A 15,112-nucleotide genomic window follows, 5' to 3' on the forward strand; every position below is an offset into this window, starting at 1 on the left:
AACCCATGTGGGTTTAGACCCATGCCCGCTGATGGCCATATTCATCTTGGCGTACAGGTAGATGTTCTCACCTTTGCCTCATCGACAGCCCGGAGACGAATATTGCGTGGCTGGAGAACTCCCACTCTGCCCAGTGCTTGGCTGAGTGACTTAGTGTCAGTTCTACACTTGTTGAAGGTCAGATTCACCATCAGGGAGTCAGTGACGAGATTCTATCCAAGATGTTTTGCGCTTTAAAGAGTTAGTTACCGTCAGTTGTTGGGGGGGGGGGGGGGTTTGGGTTAGTTTAGTATTCAAGTTCATTATGTGTCGTGGGTTTTTAAATAAACTTTTATATCTGCTTGTGATTTTTTCACATTCTTTTGTTTTGACTTGTTATGATGATAAAATTTTGACATATTTTTAATAAAAAGATCATCTAAATACTCTTAAAAAAATCCCAGTCACTTTCCCAACAGCTTTCTCTTCCTGACCCTTCCCATTCAACTATTGCCCCCCCCCTCCCAGACCCCCACAGTAATATTGCCATTCTTCAGCCAACTTTATTGGAGACCGGGCAGCACAGTGGCCTAGTGGTTAGCACAACCGCCTCACGGCGCTGAAGTCCCAGGTTCGATCCCGGCTCTGGGTCACTGTCCGTGTGGAGTTTTCACATTCTCCCCGTGTCTGCGTGGGTTTCGCCCCCACAACCCCAAAAATGTGCAGGGTAGGTGGATTGGCTGCGCTAAACTGCCCCTTAATTGGAAAAAATAATTGGGTAATCTAAATTTATAAAAAAAAACTTTATTGGAGAGCACGCGGGTGCCTCCTGTTGAATAAATTCACATAGTACATTCCCTTTGGCTACTGTTCCCTATTTCTCAATCAGATCGTTGTATAGTAACATAGGTGTTTTATTGTTCTTCCTTGTTATATGTTAACACGTTAACACGTACAGTTGTACACGAGAAATGCAGAGAAACAGTGCGAACTTGTGCTGTGCCTCGCAAACCAGCCGTGATTCCCAGGTACCGCTCCGGTTGATTTGGTGACCTCAGCTGGTGGGGTACAACTGACCTCAGTGCCAGGGGAATGGAAGAAATTAATTGAGGTTCCAGCTTACGGCTCCAACGCAGTGGATCTCTCCCAGAAAATGTATTTGTGCCAGGTTTAGGAGGACAAGGTCGATCTGAGATACGTTGTGAGTTGAACTGAAGGTCATCTAAAGCCTGAGGCCTTGTAACCATCTCAGTAAGGAGTCAACGCCTTCAAGATATTTGGGGAGAGATTGACCAACCCTGGTTGATGAAGGACCTGACATTCTGTTCAAGCAGTATTGAGGGATTTCCCTCTTCTTCCTGGATTAGGAACATAACCGACTGAGGGATCTGGCCCCTACGCAGAAGCTGGAGAAAAATGAGGGGCGGTGTGTGTTGACATCTCTTCCCCCTTTGCCAAAGGGAGGTGGGACAGGGGAGTAGGGATTGAAGACAGCGAGCCAACCTGTTCCAGCTAGAAAGAGCATTCACTGGTTTCAATGATCTCGACGTGCAAATTTCAACTGGAGAAAAACCTCCTTCACGCTCCCCAAACATTTTCCGGTTTGGTAGAATCTGTATTCGCAAAGTGAACCCTGAATAGCCAACATCCCATTTCTAACCAAACAATTTTCTGGTAGACGGTCACTCGTCTCACTCCTCCACCGTGGAGAACAGGCCAAAACAGTCGGGCAGTTGAAGTTACATTTCGGTGTTGCTTACCCACACCGCAATTCACAGATGCAGCAGGTCGAAATGCAAAGATACAGTTCTCTTGCAAGAGCCAATTACAAACGATCTCCTATAAATACGTACGCCATTTCCAGGGACAAGCGTGGAGATTTCATCACTTTTAAACATAGTTTCGAAGACTCTGGAGATAGTCCCGCTTGTCACCACTCCGTGGTGGGAACGCCCCGTGACGGAGTTGAACATTTCTGCAGTTCCTTCCGGAATGATCCCTCCCTCTATTGGCCAGCACTCATTCTTTGCTCTGCTATCTCATTGTATGCCCGCAGAAGGAATTGCCTTTTGTGCTGTTGCATAGTTGCTGTAGATCATACTCGGTCGTGGAGCTGTGATCAGAGCAGCTGTTAGACATCGCATTTTTGGTCGAAGATTTGACTGGAGCTGCCTTAAGCTTTTTCACGTTGCACCCTCTCTCCCGACAATTGGCTTTACAAAATTGTGAATTGTGTTATGGGTGGTGAATGAGAGTCTTTTATTTAATTGAGTGTTGTGATCGGTCAGCTGGGGGGGGGCGACACTGTTGCACTCTGGGATGATAAGGTTGGCCTTCCGTTTGAAGAGTTGTAGGAGGATTTCAGAGGCCTGCTGGGCCGAAGCGCCTTCGCCACCTGACTGGGGTTTCCTAACCACAGTATTTATTCCAGTAGGTTAATGGAGGGGTTTCTGTGGTATTCCGCGCACACGGGTGTTAGGAATGGGATGATTGGAGGAAGGTGGAGACCTGCTAGGGGATGGCTTTGCCAACCTTCTATTAACAAGCACTGCTGGAGAGAGACTCGGGGCACGATTTGACAACTTCCTATTAATAAGGGGGTTTGGAAAATTGTAATGTGGAATCCATGTACTCACGTGAGTAACGTGAAGGGGCTCATTAAAATAAAATGAGGTTGCTTTATTCACAAGGGCTGTTGGAACGGGGTTTTGAGATGCAGAAAGCCTCCTGTTCACAAGGATAGGTGGAGTGGGATTGCTGGAAGACTTCAGGGCAGTTTGACTCGGATTGTAAGAAAGGGTTGACGATCGACTATTTGCTGGGGCAAATGGGCTGGGACTGTGAAAAAGGTTTGGTGATCTCCCGTTCGCCGAGGTATCGGGAGTGATATTCTGTGAAGGATTTGATCGCCTGTTGATAAGAGCAGCTGGACTGGGGTTGAGGGAAGGTTTTGATGATTTAATGGAGGTCTTTGGAGTGCGAGTGTGGGCTGGGGTTGCTGATTTCTTATTCAGAGGGATAGTTGGGGTGGGATTGTGGGATGGGGTTGGAGATTTTGTATTCAGAGGGGTATTTAGGGTGGGGTTGTGGGATGGGGTTGGTGATTTTGTATTCAGAGGGGTATTTAGGGTGGGATTATAGGGAGGAGTTGCTGGTTTCTTATTCAGAGGGGTATTTACGGTGGGATTGTAGAGGGGGATTGCTGATTTTCTCTTCAGAGGGGTATTTAAAGCAGTATTGTAGGGAGGAGTTGATGATTTCCTACTCGGAGGGGTATTTAGGGTGGGACTGGAGGGATAGTTTAAGGATTTCCTAATCAGAGGGGTATTCAGGATAGGATTGTAGGGAGGACTTGATGATTTTCTCTTCAGATAGGTATTTGGGGTGGGAAGGTAAGAACGGTTCATTAATATCCTATTCAGAGGGATATTTGTGGTGGGATTGTAGGGAGGAGTTGATGATTTCCTATTCAGAGGGGTGTTTGGGGCAGGATTGTAAGAACGGTTTATTAATATCCTATTCACAGGGATATTTGGGATGGGATTTTTGAGAGGGTTTGATGATTTCCTATTCAGGGGGATATTTGGAGTGGGATTGTCGAGAGGATTTGATGATTTCCTATTCAGAGAGGGAGTTGGGATGGGATTGTTGAGAGGAGTTGATGATTTCCTATTCAGGGGGATATTTGGGATGGGATTGTCGAGAGGATTTGATGATTTCCTATTCAGAGCGGGAGTTGGGATGGGATTGTCGAGGGGGTTTGATGATTTCCTATTCAGAGCGGGAGTTGGGATGGGATTGTCGAGAGGAGTTGATGATTTCCTATTCAGAGCGGGAGTTGGGATGGGATTGTCGAGAGGATTTGATGATTTCCTATTTAGAGCGGGAGTTGGGATGGGATTGTCGAGGGGGTTTGATGATTTCCTATTTAGAGCGGGAGTTGGGATGGGATTGTCGAGAGGATTTGATGATTTCCTATTCAGAGCGGGAGTTGGGATGGGATTGTCGAGGGGGTTTGATGATTTCCTATTTAGAGCGGGAGTTGGGATGGGATTGTCGAGAGGATTTGATGATTTCCTATTTAGAGCGGGAGTTGGGATGGGATTGTCGAGAGGATTTGATGATTTCCTATTTAGAGCGGGAGTTGGGATGGGATTGTCGAGGGGGTTTGATGATTTCCTATTCAGAGCGGGAGTTGGGATGGGATTGTCGAGGGGGTTTGATGATTTCCTATTTAGAGCGGGAGTTGGGATGGGATTGTTGAGAGGATTTGATGATTTCCTATTTAGAGCGGGAGTTGGGATGGGATTGTCGAGGGGATTTGATGATTTCCTATTCAGAGCGGGAGTTGGGATGGGATTGTCGAGGGGATTTGATGATTTCCTATTTAGAGCGGGAGTTGGGATGGGATTGTCGAGGGGGTTTGATGATTTCCTATTCAGGGGGATATTTGGAGTGGGATTGTAGGAACGCTGTGATTTCCTATTCAGGGCGGGAGTTGGGATGGGATTGTCGAGGGGGTTTGATGATTTCCTATTTAGAGCGGGAGTTGGGATGGGATTGTCGAGAGGATTTGATGATTTCCTATTTAGAGCGGGAGTTGGGATGGGATTGTCGAGGGGGTTTGATGATTTCCTATTCAGGGGGATATTTGGAGTGGGATTGTAGGAACGCTGTGATTTCCTATTCAGGGCGGGAGCTGGGATTGGATTGTCGAGAGGAGTTGATGATTTCCTATTCAGGGGGATATTTGGAGTGGGATTGTAGGAACGCTGTGATTTCCTATTCAGGGGGATATTTGGAGTGGGATTGTAGGAACGCTGTGATTTCCTATTCAGGGCGATATTTGGGATGGGATTGTCGAGAGGATTTGATGATTTCCTATTCACTGGGGTAATTGTGGTGGGATTGTCGAGAGGATTTGATGATTTCCTATTCAGAGCGGGAGTTGGGATGGGATTGTTGAGAGGAGTTGATGATTTCCTATTCAGGGGGATATTTGGGATGGGATTGTCGAGAGGATTTGATGATTTCCTATTCAGAGCGGGAGTTGGGATGGGATTGTCGAGAGGATTTGATGATTTCCTATTCAGAGCGGGAGTTGGGATGGGATTGTCGAGAGGAGTTGATGATTTCCTATTCAGGGGGATATTTGGAGTGGGATTGTAGGAACGCTGTGATTTCCTATTCAGGGGGATATTTGGGGTGGGATCGTCGAGGGGATTTGATGATTTCCTATTTAGAGCGGGAGTTGGGATGGGATTGTCGAGAGGGTTTGATGATTTCCTATTCAGAGCGGGAGTTGGGATGGGATTGTCGAGGGGGTTTGATGATTTCCTATTCAGAGCGGGAGTTGGGGTGGGATTGTCGCGAGGGTTTGATGATTTCCTATTCACTGGGGTAATTGTGGTGGGATTGTCGAGAGGATTTGATGATTTCCTATTCAGAGCGGGAGTTGGGATGGGATTGTCGAGGGGGTTTGATGATTTCCTATTCAGAGCGGGAGTTGGGATGGGATTGTCGAGGGGGTTTGATGATTTCCTATTCAGAGCGGGAGTTGGGATGGGATTGTCGAGGGGGTTTGATGATTTCCTATTCAGGGGGATATTTGGAGTGGGATTGTCGAGAGGAGTTGTTGATTTCCTATTCACTGGGGTAATTGTGGTGGGATTGTCGAGAGGAGTTGTTGATTTCCTATTCACTGGGGTAATTGTGGTGGGATTGTCGAGAGGAGTTGATGATTTCCTATTCACTGGGGTAACTGTGATGGGATTGTCGTGAGGGTTTGTTGAGTTCCTATTCGGAGGGGTAGATGGAGCTGTAACGTGAGATTGATTTGAAGATCTGTTTGTCACCGAATCAGACAGGGTGTGGTTATAAGGAGAGTTTGAAAATGTGGTTTCAGGGGTAGGAATATCATCAGACACCGGCATTTGTTGATTTGTAGAAGTGGCCTCAGGAGGGCCAGTCGATGATGTGGAGGATGTTCTACTCACAGGGGTCGTTGTGGTAGGCTGACTCGAAGGTGTTGAGTATTTCGTACTTACCGCAACACTTGAGGTTTTATTGTGGGAAGTTTTCTTATTAACAGGGATTGTTGCCACTGGCTTTTGAGAAAGCTTTGAAGATTTTCCATTCAAATGGGTTGTTTGAATGTGCTTTTGATGTGGCGAAGATCTGTCCATTGGGATCCTAGGTGACTGAAAATGATGAAAGTGCAGAATCTGTTGATCCTCGGGGGAAATTTGATTGTGACTTTGGGATGCTATTGAAGATCTCCTATTTACAGCTGCGTTTCCAGGGTTACTCTGGGGAGGGTGTGAAACTCTTTCGATGGGTGCCGGTGATGAATGGTGAAATTGTGGGGATTGTCTACTATCCATATTGTTCAAAAACAATGAGGGCATCATATTCACAGGAGGATTATGGATGAAAATCGGAGGGCCTACTGAAGGTTTCCAATTGGCAGTGGACATTAGAGGGGGGTTTGGGGAAGGTAATTGATTTCCATGCACATGTATAGGCTGAATATAATGAAATGGTGGAATTTGACGAGGGGCTTGAGGACGAACAATGAAAAACCTTGAAGATACTCTATTGATAGGGGCAGTAAAAATAGGATCTCGGAAAGGGCTCGGTGATCGATTTTTATGGAAATGTGAACGATGAGCATGATGAGGCTGTGCAATTTGTCTACTCATTGGCGTAGCTTGAGGAACGTTGAAAACCCTTGAGGATACTCTATTCATGAGGGAAGTTTGAGTGGGATTTTGGAATGCGGTTTGAGTGGGATTTGAGAACGGGTTTGGTGATTTATTTCTCTGGATTTTTGGAGAGTAATGGATCTGCGGAACGGGTCCACTCGCTGGAGTAGCTTTTCGAAGAGCATTGTAAACCTTTGAAGATTTTCTATTCATGCGGGCAGTTCCAGTGGGATTTTGGGAAGCGCTTGATGAGTTGTTTCTCTGGATTTTTGGAGCGTGATGGATTCGTGGAACATGTCCACTCGCTGGAGTAGCTTTTCGAAGAGCATTGTAAACCTTTGAAGATTTTCTATTCATGAGGGAAGTTTGAGTGGGATTTTGGAATGGGGTTTGAGTGGGATTTGAGAAAGGGTTTGGTGATTTATTTCTCTGGATTTGTGGAGTGTAATGGATCTGCGGAATGTGTCTAGTCGCTGGAGTAGCTTTACGAAGAGCATTATAAACTCTTGAGAAATCTCTATTCTTGGGGGCAGTTCCAGTGGGATTTTGGAAATAGTTTGATGATTTATTTCTATGGATATTTGTCGTATGGGTAGACCGAAACTTTGGACTTTGTCTCTTCAATTGAGGAGCATTGAAAATCTTTAAAGGTGCTCTTTTTGTCGGGGCAGTTGCAGTGGGAGTTTGGGAAGGGATTGATGATTGATTTCCCCGGACATTTGGAATATGAGTATAATGAAACTGTGGAATTTTCCTACTTGTTAGAGGAGCTTGGGGAAGATCAATATAAAACTTTGAGGAGTCTCGATTCATAGGGGTAGTGGGAGTGGGAGAAGACTTTGAAGACTTCTTATTTGCTGGGGCAGTTGGAGTGCGATTGTGGGGGGATTTTGAAGATTTCTTATTTGCTGGGGCAGTTGGAGTGCGATTGTGGGGGGATTTTGAAGATTTTTTATTTGCTGGGGCAGTTGGAGTGCGATTGTGGGGGGATTTTGAAGATTTCTTATTTGCTGGGGCAGTTGGAGTGCGATTGTGGGAAGATTTTGAAGATTTCTTATTCACAGCAGCAGATGGAGTGCGATTATGGGAAGGTTTTAAAGATCTCTTATTTTTCGGAGCAGTCTGATTATGGGTGGTTTGAAATCTCCTATTCACGGCTGTAGATGCTGTTGGATAATGGGAGGCTGGAAATCTAACTGGAGTATAAATATGGAGAAACCAAGGAGCTGGTCTATTCGTAGGAGGAGCCTGAAGAGGACTGTTCTTCGGGGCATTTAGAGGAAGAATATTAGAAGCTGAAGATTTTCTGCGTCCTGGATTATGAGGATGTGTAGACTTTCTATTCACAAAAATGTTTTGATTTGGGCCGTAGAGAGTAGTGACTAAAGGCCTTTTTACGGAACCATTTTGAGAAGCAGAATGGGAAATTCTTGATGGTATTCTATTCCTGGAAGTAATTGGAGAGTTTCTATTGAAAGGAGACTTTTGAGAACTATAGGAAACTCCTGAAGATTTTACACTTGCAGATGCATCTTGAATAGAACTGTGGGAAGATCTTGAAAGGTTGTGATTTAAAGGTGGTGCTTTTTTTTTAAGGTTTTGGGAATACATGGAAGAGCTTCTAATTATACGAACAATAGAAGGATTAGATCTTTTGCTAAATGGGGATTTTTGATTATGAATATAGAAAAATATTGGCGAGTTTCTAATGACATATTTATCCAAATTAGGCACGAGATGGGTAACTGAAAATGTATTATTCACCGAAGCTTTTTGCGTAAGACTTTGGGATAACTTTGAAGGTTTGTTGCGATGGGATGCCAGTGTGGAAATTCTGTCAATCGGTGCATTCCGAGCAGGTTCAGACATAGAGATTGAAGACTTTCTGTTCATAAGGCGATGACGGGGAGATGATAATGGTCTATTAAGAGAGGCATCTTTAAGGACATTTTGGGAAGGTAGCGAGGAACTTTCATCCCCAAGAGGATTTTTAGTCATATGAGCATTTGGAAGTAGAATGGGAGAAGGTGTGAAACTGTTAGAGGCAGGAATCGGAGGAGAAATTGACGGTCTTCTATTCAGAGAAGCGTATTGGAGGGAAGTAAGGAAACCCACAAAAGATCTGCTATTTAAAGCAACATTGTGAGTGGGACTATAGGAGGCTATTGAAAGCAATGTTTTCATGTGGTTATTAAGACGATGATTATGGGTCGGCATTGAGTGCCTATTCATAGAAGGATTTGAAATGGGCCTTTTAGCCACATGAGAATTTGGAGGAATATGGCGAGATGGTGAAGATCTACTCTTCATTGGAGCATTTTGAGTCGAATGATGGGAAGATGATGTCAGTGTCCCACTCAGAGGCTCATTTTGTGTAAGGCTATTGGAAGATGATAGGGACCTCCTATTCCTAGTGGCGTCTTCCCCACTCGGTAACATTACGTCAAATTGGCTTAAAGCGTTTTCAAGAATACTCAAGTCTTCTTCATTTGGATTTCTTCTTGAAAACTTCTTTTTTGTTTCTATCAGAAGTTCTTCCAGCTGTTGTACATTGGGATCCGCCATGGCTTTATTTGATGGCCCGCTTGACAATTTATTTATTTGTTCCTGACCAGAGGCTTTTTGACTACCCAAAGGCTTGGCGACGACATTATACTGTGCCATTTTATTAGGCAGTTCCCTCCTATGTTCAGCCTGCTTATACTTGAAACTTCCATTGGGAAGGAAGAGACTTTTGATCAATCCTTTATTCATTTCAGCAATCTGCTCCTGGTTTTGTTCTGACTGGATTGAGTCCTGTTCTCTTTCATATGGTTTACTTTCTGGAGTTATGACCCTATTAGTGCTGTGGCTGGTTTCTTCAGAACCTCCATTCTTTTTGGTCTTTGATAGCACGGAATTCAGTTGGCGGATGGCAGCTTGGATACTATCTATGTCATTTTTCATTGGTTTTCGTTTTGAAAACTGCTCTTCCAAATCCTTCGTTAAATTTTCAAGAGAAGGAATGTCAGAATTCTGTTCACTCATTAGGGGTGGGTTAAATATATGCTGACGCTCAAAATCTCCTTCAGGGATGATCAAACTTCTGAGCAGCCCGCTATTGTGACTCGATATTTGCTTTCTTACGGATGTGTCATTTTTTGGTTGATTCAGTTTTGTGTTACTCATAGTCAATGGGTGGGTTTCTATTGGATGGTATCTGCCTTCTGTTTGAAGCAAATTTAGCGCAGCTTCAATGTGCCCCATGGTTATAGTGTTTGGAACGGGCGAGTCTTGTTTCTGAGCAGGTTGGGTTGTAGATGAGGAACCATGTTTCTGAGCATGTTGGGTTGTAGATGAGGAACCATGTTTCTCAGCATGATGGGTTGTAGATGAGGAACCATGTTTCTGAGCATGTTGGGTTGTAGATGAGGAACCATGTTTCTCAGCATGATGGGTTGTAGATGAGGAACCATGTTTCCGAGCAGGTTTGGTTGTAGATGAGGAACCATGTTTCCCAGCAGGTTTGGTTGTAGATGAGGAACCATGTTTCCCAGCAGGTTTGGTTGTAGATGAGGAACCATGTTTCCCAGCAGGTTTGGATGTAGATGAGGACCCATGTTTCTCAGCAGGTTTGGGTGTAGATGAGGACCCATGTTTCTGAGCAGGTTGGGTTGTAGATGAGGACCCATGTTTCTCAGCAGGTTTGGGTGTAGATGAGGACCCATGTTTCTGAGCAGGTTTGGTTGTAGATGAGGAACCATGTTTCTCAGCAGGTTGGGTTGTAGATGAGGAACCATGTTTCTCAGCAGGTTGGGTTGTAGATGAGGAACCATGTTTCTCAGCAGGTTTGGGTGTAGATGAGTACCCATGTTTCTCAGCAGGTTGGGTTGTAGATGAGGAACCATGTTTCTCAGCAGGTTTGGTTGGAGTGGATGATCTATGTTTCTGAGTTGCTTCACTTAGTCTATATGTGCTCTGCCTCTGCGGTGGCTTGATTGACATGGTTAAGTTATGTTTCTGATACCCTTTAGTTCGAGTGTGTGAACCATGTTTCTTATCTATGTTGGCCTGAGCGAATAAGCCATATTCCTGAAGCATGTTGGTTGGTCTGGCTGAACTGTATTTCTGATGCACAATGGTTGGAGAGGATGATGCATATTTCTGAGGCATATCTGTTGGAATGGATGACCCATGTTTCCGATGAAGGATGATTGGAGAGGATGATGCATATTTCTGAGGCATATCTGTTGGAATGGATGACCCATGTTTCCGATGAAGGATGATTGGAGAGGATGATTCGTATTTCTGAGGCATATCTGTTGGAATGGATGACCCATGTTTCCGATGTAGGATGATTGGAGAGGATGATGCATATTTCTGAGGCATATCTGTTGGAATGGATGACCCATGTTTCCGATGAAGGATGATTGGAGAGGATGATGCGTATTTCTGAGGCATATCCGTTGGAATGGATGACCCATGTTTCCGATGAAGGATGATTGGAGAGGATGATTCGTATTTCTGAGGCATATCTGTTGGAATGGATGACCCATGTTTCCGATGAAGGATGATTGGAGAGGATGATGCGTATTTCTGAGGCATATCTGTTGGAATGGATGACCCATGTTTCCGATGAAGGATGATTGGAGAGGATGATTCGTATTTCTGAGGCATATCTGTTGAAATGGGTGATCCAAGTGTCCGATGTAGAAAGGTTGGAGAGGATGAGCCATGTTCATGATGCATGTTCGGAGTGGATAATCCATAAATCTGATTAATGATGATTGGAGTGGATGAGCCATACTTTGGAGGCGCATCGGTTGGCATAGATAAGTCAGCTTGCCGATGTGCTGTGGTTGACGTGGAGGAGTCACCTTGCTGATTTGCTGGGGTTGGCGTGGAGACATTACCTTGTTGATGTGCTGGGGTTGACGTGGAGGAGTCACCTTGCTGACTTGTTGGGGTCGACGTGGAGGAGTCACCGTGCTGATTTGCTGGGGTTGACGTGGAGGAGTCACCTTGTCGATGTGCTGTGGTTGACGTGGAGGAGTCGCCTTGCTGATTTGCTGGAGTTGACGTGGAGGAGTCACCTTGCTGACTTGTTGGGGTCGACGTGGAGGAGTCACCTTGCTGATTTGCTGGAGTTGACGTGGAGGAGTCGCCTTGCTGATTTGCTGGGGTTGACGTGGAGGAGTCGCCTTGCTGATTTGCTGGGGTTGACGTGGAGGAGTCGCCTTGCTGATTTGCTGGGGCAGAGAAGTCACCTGGCCGATGTGCTGTGGTTGGCCGGGAAAAGTCACCTGACCAATGTGCTGGGGTTGGCCTGGAGAGGTCATGTGACCGATGTGCTGTGGTTGCCCTGGAGAAGTCACCTTGCCGATGTGCTGTGGTTGGCTTGGAGAGGTCATGTGACCGATGTGCTGGGGTTGGCCGGGAAAAGTCACCTGACCGATGTGCTGGGGTTGGCCGGGAAAAGTCACCTGACCGATGTGCTGCGGTTGGCCGGGAAAAGTCACCTGACCGATGTGCTGGGGTTGGTCTGGAGAGGTCACCTTGCCGATGTGCTGTGGTTGACGTGGAGGAGTCACCTTGCTGATTTGCTGGGGTTGACGTGGAGGAGTCACCTTGTCGATGTGCTGGGGTTGACGTGGAGACATTACCTTGTCGATGTGCTGGGGTTGACGTGGAGACATTACCTTGTCGATGTGCTGGGGTTGACGTGGAGACATTACTTTGCTGATGTGCTGGGGTTGACGTGGAGGAGTCACCTTGCTGATGTGCTGGGGTTGACGTGGAGACATTACCTTGCTGATGTGCTGGGGTTGACGTGGAGACATTACCTTGCTGATGTGCTGGGGTTGACGTGGAGACATTACCTTGCTGATGTGCTGGGGTTGACGTGGAGGAGTCACCTTGCTGATGTGCTGGGGTTGACGTGGAGACATTACTTTGCTGATGTGCTGGGGTTGACGTGGAGGAGTCACCTTGCTGATGTGCTGGGGTTGACGTGGAGACATTACTTTGCTGATGTGCTGGGGTTGACGTGGAGGAGTCACCTTGCTGATGTGCTGGGGTTGACGTGGAGACATTACTTTGCTGATGTGCTGGGGTTGACGTGGAGACATTACTTTGCTGATGTGCTGGGGTTGACGTGGAGACATTACTTTGCTGATGTGCTGTGGTTGACGTGGAGGAGTCACCTTGCTGATGTGCTGTGGTTGACGTGGAGGAGTCACCTTGTCGATGTGCTGGGGTTGACGTGGAGGAGTCACCTTGTCGATGTGCTGGGGTTGACGTGGAGACATTACTTTGCTGATGTGCTGGGGTTGACTTGGAGGAGTCACCTTGCTGATGTGCTGGGGTTGACGTGGAGGAGTCACCTTGCTGATTTGCTGGGGTTGACGTGGAGACATTACTTTGCCGATGTGCTGGGGTTGGCCAGGAGAAGTCACCTTGTCGATGTGCTGTGGTTGGCGTGGAGACATTACCGTGCCAATATTTTGCAGTGGACGTGGTGAAATGACCGTGCTGAGGTCGCGTGGTTGTCACTGAGAAGTCATCGTGGTGAGGAACCTTGAATGACGTGGAGAATTCTCTCTGAGGTCTTGTGGCTGAAATGGAGAAGCCATCTCCCTGAGCCGCTGTGGTCAAACTGTGTGCACCACGTTTGCGAGATTCTTTCTCAGTGGATACAGTGGGGCTGGATTGTGTTTGGGAGAACTCTCCAGCTGGAATCATATTAGTGAATTGTTCCAGAGTCTCAATTATGATGGACTCTTGCACCGAGAAACTTGGCTTCGATTGGTCATGGAAATGATCAATCTCTCTCTGCTGGTTGGTGGGTTTTGGAAAAGTATTCAGCATTGTTTTAACAAGGCTCTCAAAGGAGCCAAATTTTTCCTCCTGCTTGGAAACGTTACGTTGAATTGGGGTTGGTGAACTTTCCATCTGAGGAAGCCCATTCACAGGGTGCTCAGATGAGTAACTCGGTGTCCTGTTAGCATTTACAGTGATCGCTTCTTGATTTCCTTTCAACGGATCCTCCGTTTCACTTTTCCCATTCAGTATTTTTTCACAGGGTTGTTCTATTGCTTCCTTTGTGGCAGGTATTTCGTTTTGTGCGCTGTGAGCTTTGAATCTCATATACTCCTCAAACATTTGGGAAAACAATTGCAGGACTTTCCCTACATCAGTTGGCACCTTGTCGCGGTCCTCTGACTTTGCTGAATCAAGATCTATGTCCAAGGATTTATCTACATGATCTGGAGGAGCTCCATCTATCATACTGCCATTGCTATGGGTCACATGAGGCCTGTTAAGATCCATTGCAGGCAGCAAGTGTTCCTTTCCATGCATGGTATTCCTCACGTCACTGGTCTTTTCTTCCAACATGCTTTTCAAATACGATGGCCTGCTTGCATTTTTTACATAAAAATCAAAAATGATATCACTCAGGGTTCTGCTGTCACGGCTGAAGCGTCGCCGATCTCCTGGAACTGTATTACAAAGAAATATAGATTCAGTTTTCCGCCTCTACTCAAGCAAAAGGTGATCCCAATTTTATTTTCAAACTGCACAACATAATCAAATGAATTCAGTTAAAACAATTTGCGCCCTTCACAGATCGGGGAAACTGCAGCCTTGGGGTCAATTGTTACTTTTTTGGCTGAACAGAGTTGTTCAGGGAATATGAGGCGAGAAAACCTCGCAGGTCACAGAGCAGCCATGATCTCACTTGAGTGCCGAACAGGCTCGACAGGCTAAAGGCCGACTCATAGAATTTTAGAATTTACAGTGCAGAAGGAGGCCATTCGGCCCATCGAGTCTGCACCGGCTCTTGGAAAGAGCACCCTACCCAAGGTCAACACCTCCACCGTATCCCCATAACCCCACCCAACACTAATGGCAATTTTGGACACTAAGGGCAATTTATCACGGCCAATCCACCTAACCTGCACATCTTTGGACTGTGGGAGGAAACCGGAGCACCCAGAGGAAACCCACGCACACACGGGGAGGACGTGCAGACTCCGCACAGACAGTGACCCAAGCCGGGAATCGAACCTGGGACCCTGAAGCAGTTGTGCTAACCACAATGCTACCGGGTTGCCCAGTTCCTCTGCTCCCTAACTTCTGCCCTGGAGGATCGCAACCTGAACTTGCCAGAGAGCAAACGTTTGAACTGTAATTAGGTGAATATAGGTTATCCAGCCAGTTAATTAGCTGAGTGCGGATCGTGGGGTTGAATTAGACTGAACAGCTAGATAATTAGCTAAATTGGATGAAGGGGCTGGTTAATTAACTGAGCTGAATTATACCACCATTTAATTAGCTGGATGGGAATGTACAGCCAGTTAGCTGCATTGGACATTTGGTCTGTTTCCTTAACTGAATAGAGATAACACAGCCGGTTAATTGGTGAATTGGATTGTGCGGCCGGTTAATTG

At 46.1% G+C, this 15,112-nt stretch overlaps 1 protein-coding gene across 49 annotated transcripts in view; it reads right to left on the bottom strand.

Annotated features, from left to right (window-relative positions):
* Positions 1–765: 765 nt before the first annotated feature.
* LOC119958629 (serine/arginine repetitive matrix protein 2-like) overlaps positions 766–15,112 on the bottom strand; it is a 32,955-nt gene continuing 18,608 nt past the window's right edge. The window contains exons 4-7 of one of the 49 annotated variants that reach the window (XM_038787151.1): positions 12,695–14,161; positions 12,542–12,586; positions 12,362–12,433; positions 766–12,289 (exon numbers count right to left, since the gene is read on the bottom strand). In XM_038787151.1, coding sequence (XP_038643079.1) covers positions 2,415–12,289; positions 12,362–12,433; positions 12,542–12,586; positions 12,695–14,161 — 11,459 coding nt within the window. In that variant the 3' untranslated portion in view covers positions 766–2,414. Of the gene's footprint in view, positions 12,326–12,361; positions 14,162–15,112 lie in introns of all 49 variants that reach the window. The other 48 variants (XM_038787125.1, XM_038787124.1, XM_038787163.1 and 45 more) reach the window with 48 other exon arrangements.

This window comes from Scyliorhinus canicula, chromosome 30 (genome assembly GCF_902713615.1).
Source record: "Scyliorhinus canicula chromosome 30, sScyCan1.1, whole genome shotgun sequence".
Lineage (NCBI taxonomy): Eukaryota > Metazoa > Chordata > Chondrichthyes > Carcharhiniformes > Scyliorhinidae > Scyliorhinus > Scyliorhinus canicula.